The 10,196-nt window shown below is 45.2% G+C and overlaps 1 protein-coding gene across 1 annotated transcript in view; it reads left to right on the top strand.

Annotated features, from left to right (window-relative positions):
* Positions 1-3,878: 3,878 nt before the first annotated feature.
* Dnaaf2 (dynein axonemal assembly factor 2) overlaps positions 3,879-10,196 on the top strand; it is a 9,327-nt gene continuing 3,009 nt past the window's right edge. Inside the window, exons 1-2 of the mRNA XM_021178728.2 lie at positions 3,879-5,672; positions 8,903-9,046. Of these exons, the coding sequence (XP_021034387.1) occupies positions 3,879-5,672; positions 8,903-9,046 (1,938 nt within the window). The remainder of the gene's footprint in view (positions 5,673-8,902; positions 9,047-10,196) is intronic.

Genomic DNA, 10,196 nt, shown 5'->3' with positions numbered 1-10,196 from the left:
AAAAAAAAAAAAAAAAAAAAAAACACGTGTTCCCTCCCAATGTAACAGATGCATTCATCACATGATCCCTTCAGGGCTCCAGGGAATCCCGTTCCACCTGAGAAGAGCAGAGTTCTGGGTTTCATGAAACTTCCATTCAAATGCTGAAAGCCACTGTGAGGCAGTACCAAACAGAACCTACAACGCCACGTTTGACAGGGACATTTTTGGTGGGACGCTTGAAGGTGGGAGCTTGTCAGTGGGAATTTAGATGACATTTAAATTCTCAAGTCTTGAGGGACCAGGGGTTGAGGGTGTTCTGCCATTGGGCTAAACCAGAGGGAGACAGATGGTGACAGCAGAGTAGGTTAGAGGTTAAGAGACATTTGAGTGTCAATACTTAAGAGAGAATAGTAGTGATATAAATCAGTTTGGATTTAAAGATACCAAGGCAAGGGCTAGTGAGGTGGCTGAGCATCTTAGCCCTTGTGTGGAACCTGACAACTTGAGTTGAATCCCCTCCTGGGACCATACGTTACTGAAGGAGGAAATGGACTTCCTCAGGTTATCCTGACTTCTACTGGTGTTTCACCGCAAATGAATGCAGCATGAAGAGAATCTGTAAGAAAATGGCTGGAGACCAGGCAGGAAGCAATTTCTTATAAAAGCCTGTGACAGATGACAGCTCAGACCACACATGGAAAGCACATCTTAGAGCCCCAGTGGGACGAGGCAGGACGTGGTAGCTGAGTGGCAGTGTAGGATAAAGTAAAGGGGAATCAAGGATTGTATTCAGGCTTTCAGCTTAAAAGCTGGGAACGTGGTATTTCCTGAGACTCAAGCTTGAGGGGATAGAAGGGTTTCACTGAGAGGAAATCTAGCTGGCACTGATGCGCGGTTCTCCAAGGGCTCAGTGGTCAGGTGGGAACAAGGTCTAATCTTGGCAACGATTTTACCCCAAGGTAAGCTCTATGAAGGCATCGTCATTTTCTTAAAGCGGCCTGAATTTGGATTCTGAACCTCCTGTCCTCCCCTCATACGTGCTACATTACAGACGTGTACTGCTACCCTTGACTCAAGCTCTTTTTCTGAACCACAGTTGAGGTTTTTAAAATATAAGCTATAAAGCCCTTGTTGTCAGTGTATAGTCGTCAGTGAATCCTCACAAGGCGTACACCGCGTGTCACAGGGTGCCAGGACTGAGAACGGCCTCCCTGGAAGCTCAGGCTTGTTCCTTTCCGGGCACAGCACTCCTTTCTCTAACAACAACCACCACTCGGTCTGCGCTTTGTTTTTTTTTTTAACTGACATAATTTTACAGCTTAGTTTCCCCCAGTGAGTCTTCCTTAGTCGCGTTTTATGGATTATGTATCAGACTCCAACCATACTCACTATCCTGCATCTTGTTTCCTCTCTATAACATTACATTAGGAGTGCTTGTTAGTACTGTTGCTGTATAGCTCATGTGTGGACAAAGGCTGTTAGTTATCCATTTAACTATGAATGACAGCTAGCTAGTATTTGAGGATTGCCAATAATGCTGTTAAAAATATACACACTCTAAGGGGTTGAGTGGATAAGGATGCATATTACACGGGCTAGAGAGATGACTCAGCCATCAAAGGCTAGGCTCGCAACCAAAAATATAAGAATGCATAGTACTCTTCCAGAGGACCCAAGTTCAGTTCCCAGCACCACAGTAGATAGCTTACAACTACCTATAATCCAACACCAAGGAATATGACTTACTCTTCTCTGTCCTTGGTGGGCACCTGCACTCCCGTGCACATATACACACAATTAACAATAAGTCTTTAAAGTGTGTGTATGTGTATACAAACACATCTAGCACACACGTGATGTTTCTGTTGGATGTATACCTCAAAATGGAATTTTTTCATTATATGCGTTTATATTCAACAGTAATTTCCCCAAATGATTGTTCTAACATATTTTCCCAACATAAGGGAGTGCCTGCCAGTGTGCTTTACAGCAGGATTTTTAGTTTTTATGTGCGTTGGTGTTTTGCCTGCATGTATATCTGTGTGAGGGTGTCAGATCCCTGGAACTGGAGTTACAGACAGTTCTGACCTGCCATGTGGGTGCTAGGAATTTAACCCAGGTCCTTTCCGAGAGCAGCCAGTGCCTGCTCCTATCTGCTGAGCCATCTCTCCAGCCCTACCAAAGTTGTTTCTCTCTCTCTCTTTCTTTCTTCTAGTGGTTTAACATTATGTTACCAGGTTAGCAGGATGGCTTAGTGAATAAAAGCATTTGCTGTGCACAAGCCTAACCCTCGGAGTCCCATTCCTGGGATGCACACTGGGAGGGAGGAACTCCCAGAAGTTGACTTCTGACCTACACATGCGTTCATGGTGGATGCATGCACATATACAATGATAACATTTCAAAAAGTACATCATTTCTCTACACAGGCAGAGTAGGCAATAAATACCTGACGCAGACTGATCCAATGACAGATGACATTTAAGAGGGAAGATGAGCAGCACTGGCAAGCCCGTGAATAGGGAAGCTGACAGAGGAAGGGCAAAGAAAGGTGAGAACGAGAATTTGGAATGCTGAAAATGAAAGAGGAAGGGAAGTCAAGCCATTTCAGGCCTCTGGGGCTTAGGCAGTTATTACTCAAGTGGAGACATCTGATGGACAGTTGAGGAGTCTATAAACTTAGAATGTGAACAGAAGTTGGTTATTTGAGTTTTATTTACTTACTTGTTTTGGGTTTTCAAGACAGTGCTTCTCTGGGTTCCTTGGCTTTTCTGGAACTTGCTCTGCAGACCAGGCTGGCCTTGAACTCAAGAGTCACCATGGTAGTTGACTACATATATTTAGCATGTGAAAGAGATGGTGTAACGGAGATGAGGTGCCATCCCAATCTTGGGACAGTCTACTTCAGCAGGTGGGTGGAAAGAATGCTTGTCTTGGGTGTGGTTCTGTGGACATTCCCTCCCACAAAAGAAGGAGGCATAAGAGAGAAGCCCGGGAAAGGTCTTGTGATTGCAGTAATGCCAGTATAAACTGCTAAATGCTGCACGTGTAAAACAGGTCTGGGACTGCCCAGCTATCAATACATAACCACACCCTAGACCTGGGGGTGTGGCTCAGTGGTACAGCTCAGGCCACAGGTGGGAAGTCCTGGATCCCACACCTAGCCCTGTAACAAAACCAAGCTTATAGAGCTACTACATCTGCTGCATTGGTTCCTAGTGGAGCACTGTTAAGAGACTACAGAGTCAATCTAAGGATATCTGGCTTTTAAAAAAAAGTGCAGTTATAAATTCTATTCTCAACCCAAGGAAATTAATTGATCAGGACAAGCTGTAATTTTGCTAAGTGATTTATGAGAGCTTACATTTACATTATAAAAAGTGAACACCTTTTTGGTGCTTATTAATCTCTGGGATCTGTTTTGGGGGAGTCATCTTTTGCCCCCAAGGGTTTCTGGGAGACAACTATAAGGTGGAATACCTGAAAATGGAAAGGGTTTAACTAACGTTGGTTCCACAAAGTAAAGAGAGTCAGATAAAGTTAGGTTTGTGAATTAGCTAGTAAACTTCTCTCTTGTTCGTGAAATTAAACAGTTAATAAGAAAGACACAGCGCTGAAAATGAGGACAGTTACCACAATAGACTGCAAAGTATCCTGACACAGTAATTTAAAACCTGTAGCAGGTAGTGTCTACTTGGTTTGAAGTAACAGTGGAGCCTATTTCTATCTAGCCTTTCTACCAGATCACTGCCCCTCCTCCCAGGTGTTACTATGGCAACAAAGCACGCGCTGCCGGGCCTTGATAATCCAGCCGTTACCTTCCTGGACTGGTCAGTTCTCCATGAGCCAGACTCTGAAGCGCATCCTAGACACTCGATTCACGCTGGTGGGTCACCATGCCCAAGGCGGCGGCGTCCTCAGCGCTGGAGGACTTGGATCTGAGCGGAGAGGAGGTGCAGCGGTTCACCTCCGCCTTTCAGGACCCAGAGTTCCGCCGAATGTTCTCCGAGTACGCCGCGGAGATCACGGACCCCGAGAACCGGAGGCGCTACGAGGAGGAGATCACAGCCCTGGAGCGGGAGCGTGGTGTGGATGTGCGGTTCGTGCACCCTGAGCCGGGCCACGTGCTGCGTACCAGCCTGGACGGGGAGCACCGCTGCTACGTGAACGTGTGCAGCAACTCACTGGTAGGCGTACCCAGCAGCCGGCCGGGCCCGGGGCGCGGCGGCACGGCAGCTGGCAGCCACTGGTCCCTGCCCTATAGCCTGGCTCCCGGCCGCCAGTATGCGGGCCGCAACGGTGCCCGCTACACCGTCTACGACGTGGTCTTCCACCCCGATGCGCTGGCGCTGGCCCGGAGCCACGAGCGCTTCCGCGAAATGCTGGACGCCACGGCCCTGGAGGCGGTGGAGCAGCAGTTCGGCGTCAGGCTGGACCGCAGGAACGCCAAGACCCTGAAGATCAAGTACAAGGGGACGCCCGAGGCCGCAGTGCTCCGCACGCCCCTTCCCGGGGGCGTCCCGGCCCAGCCCGAGGGGGAGCCACCAGGGCTTTTCCCGGACCCACCGTACCCATACCGCTACCCCGCGGCAGCGGCGGCGAACACTGCCCGCTCGCCCGCATCCCGGGCTCCGGAGACGGTGCAGCGCCCAGAGCCCACGGAGCCGCGCTGCTCCGTGGTGCAGCGCCACCACGTAGACCTCCAGGATTACCGCTGCTCGCGCGACGCGGCCCCGAGCACCGTGCCGCACGAGCTGGTGGTCACCATCGAGCTGCCGCTGCTGCGCTCGGTCGAGCGGGCGGAGCTGGAGGTGAAGGGGAAGCTGCTGTGCCTAGACTCGAGAAACCCCGACTACCGGCTGCGGCTCTCGCTGCCGTACCCGGTGGACGACGGCCGCGGCAAGGCACAGTACAACAAGGCGCGGCGGCAGCTGGTGGTCACGCTGCCGGTGGCGCTGGCCGACGCGCGCCAGGAACCCCCGGCCGCGACACCGGAAGAGCCCGCGGAGGAGACCGGAACTGACGACGTAGCCCTCACTTCCGCGGGCGATTTTGCAGCGGCGCGGGAAGAGTTTGCAGATGCAACCGGAGCTGACCACGGGGAGAAGAGCGGTGTGGGAGCCCCAGACCCCGGGGCTGCACACGCTGAAGGGGAGCTCGTTCCCGAGCCGGAGCAGGACTTCGGAGGGGACTCGGTGGCACCTCTAGGCCTCGGGAAAGGGACTCCTCCTGGAGACCGAAGCCTCCCTTACTCTGCTTTCCCGGGCGGCGACGCCGAATCCCTTTGCGGAGACCCCGGTGTCCAGACGAATGAGGAGCAGGAGAGGACCCGCCACGACACCGCGGGCTCAGCCATGGGTGACCCCGGAACCGAGAGCATCGCACCCGTGTGCCCTCCTTTACAGTGTAATCAGGACGAAGACTCCTTGACTTTGCTCATCCAAGTGCCTGGGATTCTGCCGCAAACTCTTCACGGAAATCTAAGCCCCGTCGGTTACGAATTGTGCTTCTCTACGCAAGACTCGGGTTATTCCTGCACTTTGCAGTTTGCTCCAGAGAATAAGTTGAGTACCAGAGAACCCGAGACTAGCGTTTCTTTAAATAATGCAGTCATAGTACTGGCAAAATCTCCAGAGAGCCTCGGACTTTGGCGAGAGTGGTGTTGTGGCTTGAACAAGGATTCTTTGGAGGTAGCCGTTTTCCCTATTTTAAATACTGTATCTTACTTTAAACATTCTTTGTTACAGGCACATAAACAGATATTTTCTATCTATTCATACTATGACAGGTAGTGCAGGCTAAGCTCATTCTCAAAGAGAAGATTGCACATATTCTATCCTAAGGATGCCCTTCAGCCTTCACGGGTGACCTGTATTACACCTGTTTACTTGGGGTCTACCGACTAGAAAACAAGTGGATTTAGTGACTTCTAGACTTCTGGAAATGTATGCAAGAAATTGAGGGTTCAGTCTCTCCTGAGAAAAAGGTTATAACTATAGTTAGTAAGATCTTGTCTCAAAAAAACAAATGTGTGTGTGGATTGGGCTCTTGGTAATTTTGTTTGAGGTTTATATCAAAGTTATATGTAAACTCCAACAGTGAAGAGGCTAAGGTGTAGTTCCGTGGCAGAGTGCTGGCCTGCAGCCTCCCAGAAAGTCAAGTTGTCATAGACAACAATAGCTTTGTAGAGTATTCGACCCTGAGCTCCAGCCTGCCAAAACAGTTCACTTCTTCTAGATGTTTTTCTAAATCACAGTGGGATTAAGGCATATTTGAAGACCTAAGTAGATTTATTATAATTATACCATTAATTATTATCACCTGTGATGGGGTTAATGGGATCATAAAACCCATTCTTTTATTTTATACTATACTGTATCAAGCCCCAAGTATCGGGCATAATGATGCGAACCTGAACTAACTAACGTTCAGGAGCCTGAGGCAGGAGGATTATGAGTTTGAGGCCAGTTTTATAGTGAGACACAGTCCTAAAAAAAAAAAAAAAGAAAATTGGGAGTAGTGAGACATACAGTAATTTCATTACTATATATGTTTTTATGAAACTAGTCATAGAGAGACTCGTGGCTTTCAAGGCCAGAATTGTCACTTTACACATAAAAAGTACTAAATACATATTTACACCCTAAATAGTAACTAGGGGAATTCATAAGAGTTTTAGGGCCAGTGAATTCAGCCACTCTTATAATAAAATCAGTCATTAGGATAGATATGAATTTTCTGTAGTTACCATTTCCATATAGATATTTCCTTGAATTCCTGAGAATTCAAAATATTTGGTGTATCTTTTTTCAGAATAAAGCAGAGGTAATAAATGAATGAATATAAGACCATGAATCTCAAATGTTAGCAAGGCAAATTGCTCTAAATATAAAATTCTTCCAATCCGTTTGTTCTCTTGCAAATTCAAATATTGTTTAATTGAACATAACTTGAAACATCTCTAATTTTTGTCCCCCTCTTTGGACCACCTAATAATCTTTACTTTGTAATTACAATATTATTTAAATAGAAGCACAGAAGATAATTTTATTTGAGGTAACACTGAACCAATCTTATAAATTAGTTTAACTATGGTTAAATGGCTAAATCTCACTTGACTGAATATAAACAAATTATATGGTGTTTGGATTTGGGTGATAGTGATGTTTAAATTCTCTATTAATAGTTGAGAAATCTTTTACTGTCTTAAAACTACTTAGTTGGGCTGGAGAGATGGCTCAATGGTTAAGAGCACTGACTGCTCTTCCAGAGGTCCTGCGTTCAAATCCCAGCAACCACATGGTGGCACACAACCATCTGTAATGAGATCTGATGCCCTCCTCTGGTGTGTCTGAAGACAGCTACAGTGTACTTATATATAATAAATAAATAAATCTTTAAAAAAAAATTAAAGTTACAGGAACGGGGTGTCCACAGGGGGAATTGAAGATCAAGAGGGATGGATGGGGGGCTGGCAAGATGGCTCAGTGGGTAAGAGCACTGACTGCTCTTTGGAAAGTCCGGGGTTCAAATCCCAGCAACCACATGTAATGAGATTTGACGCCCTCTTCTGGTAAGTCTGAAGTCAGCTACAGTGTACTTATGTATAATAATAAATAAATCTAAAAATCAAAACCAAAAACAATGGGGACTTCCTTGTTCCCATTTAAAAAAAAAAGAGGGATGGATGGAAATTATATAATTACAGTATTCAACTCTGAAATTCTCAAAAATAATAATAAAATAAATATTTTTTTTAAAAACTAGTTTAGATAAATCTATACACATAAAATATTTCATTCTATACTATATAACTATATACACTAAAATATTTCAATTCTTAAAAATAAAACATATGGTGACTTCTTTGAAAAGCCCACACCCATGTTCTAGAGTGTGTCTCTCCAAGTGCCGCTCTTCGTTATCACGCTCTTTTCCTGAATGTCTCTCTAGACCCTTGGCTGCCCTGGAACTAACTCTGTTTGTAGACGAGGCTAGCCATGTCTTCTGCCTCCTGAGTATTGTGATAAAGATGTGAGGTGCCTTATTTTTCCATTATCTGCGTTCCTAGAGTCAGTACTAAATATTTTTGTTAAACCCTGACATTGCTTCAAAAATCAAAAATAAATAGAATGTATTTCTTTTAAATATTGTAATTGGCCCTTTTGTGGCTTAGAACTTTGTGTTTTACTTCGTTTTGTTTCAGAGGTCTGAGGTAGCCTGAGCTAGCCCGTGTAACTGAAAGTGACCCTGAACTTACGATCTCCCTGCCTCTACTTCCCAGGTGTTAGAGAATAGAGGTTTGTGCCACTACATCCAGTTTACAGTCAAGAATTTTAACAGGTATATTGAACAGATCTAGTTCTGTATATTTCTTAGCTGGTTCATTAGGAATTAATAGAAGACTGAACTATAAAACCTAGGTTTCCTTTGTAGCCTTTGCAGTGAATATTCCTAAGACATAACAAGAGGCACCAGCAAGAGGGGGTGGAGACAGAAGGATCACCAGCAGGTACACAGAGGCTCCCCTGGGCTACCTCTGACACTATATATTTGAGAAAAATGAAAGAAAAATGCTTATTTGTAAGCTCATCCTCGTAGGAAAAGCACACCTCTACTTTAGTAAACTCGGAAAAAGCACCAAGACTTTTTTCCTTTCTCTCTCTCTCTTTTTTTTTTTTTGGTTTTTCAAGACAGGGTTTCTCTGTGTAGCCCTGGCTGTCCTGGAACTCACTCTGTAGACCAGGCTGGCCTCAAATTCAGAAATCCACCTGACTCTGCCTCCCGAGTGCTGGGATTAAAGGTGTGCACCACCAAGCCCAGCTTTCCTTTCTCTTTTTAGGTAGATCTCATGAATACGTGTTTTTCATATTAGTTATATTCTGGGCAATACTAGATTTTTTTTCTTCTTCTTCTTTAGGAAAGATTGTTTATCAATGAAGAAAATGTTAGTGGGTTTCTTGAAGAGGTCCTTTGCTCCCCATTGAAGCAGGCAAGGTCTCTGGCCCCACCGCTGATTGAGGTTCTTCAGGCCACTGATGAGCAGGTTCAGATCCATGCAAAGGTAAGAGCTTCGAGGGCAGTCAAACATAGTGACTGACAGACGGCCAAATGACTGCAGTTCTTCAATTTTTGACATCAGAATTTGAAATAACATGTACATAATGGGTGGGCCGAGTGTGGTGGTAAGACTTCTGTCTGCGTGTCTACTGTGTAATACATTTTCATTTTCATGTTACAAATCATTTTACTGTGAGTAAACACCGGAGAGATTAAAAAGTCAGATGAATTTAATAGTTACTAAACAGCAGTTGAACTTGCAAATGAATCTTAGAATCAGAAATTTACAGTTAGACAATTTTAGCAGTTTATCTTGCTGTGGTTTGAAATCCAGAATCTTATATTCTGTGTAACATTTATAAAAGCACCACAGCAAAAGCATTTTAAGACTCACACAATGCAAAAAGATATTCATCATGGCCTCACTGCTAAGAATATACCAAAGAACAATTTTGTTAGCTATAATCCAAGAAAGAAATATATGAGAGCAACTTCTGTATATGTACCGGGTCACACATGAGGGCCTACAGACAGTAAAATCATTTATCTTATATGAGTGTTTTGCTACACGTCTGTCTGTGTACCACACTTGTGCCTGGTGCCCATGGAGGCCAGAAGAGAGCATCAAATCCCTTGGAAGTGCAATTACACAGCTATGAACACCATGTGGATTGGGAATTGAGCCCATGTCTCCTGGAAGAGTAGCCATTGAGCTGTTCTCTGTCCCCTAAATAAAATATTTTTAAATCTGATTTTTAGAAGGATAGATGTTTTTTAATCCCACAATATTCGTCCAGTTATGCATATATATTTAGAAAGTTTGCAGAGATAAGCAAGTCTCTTGGCTTTCCAACCATAGAAATGATGTCATAGAATTTACTCATTGTTTTTAGCTGAACCCTTAAGTTAGGTTATGCTCATGGCCAACACTGGACAAAACCCACCTAGGAACTAGCACTCCACACTGGGGAAGGAAAGTGGAGAAACTCAGCCTGATCTACACACAGGGAGTTCCAGGACAGCCAGGGGTCTGTAGAGAAACCTTGTCTCGAGAGACAGACAGACAGACAGCCCTCCTGCTCTCTCCCTGCTTCCCTTCCCCTCTCCCCGACGTCATGGCCGGCCTCTACTTCTCTCTCTCTTTTTTTTTTTTT

Source organism: Mus caroli, chromosome 12 (assembly GCF_900094665.2).
Source record: "Mus caroli chromosome 12, CAROLI_EIJ_v1.1, whole genome shotgun sequence".
Taxonomy (NCBI): Eukaryota; Metazoa; Chordata; class Mammalia; order Rodentia; family Muridae; genus Mus; species Mus caroli.
This window is presented reverse-complemented; position numbering and strand designations above follow the sequence as displayed.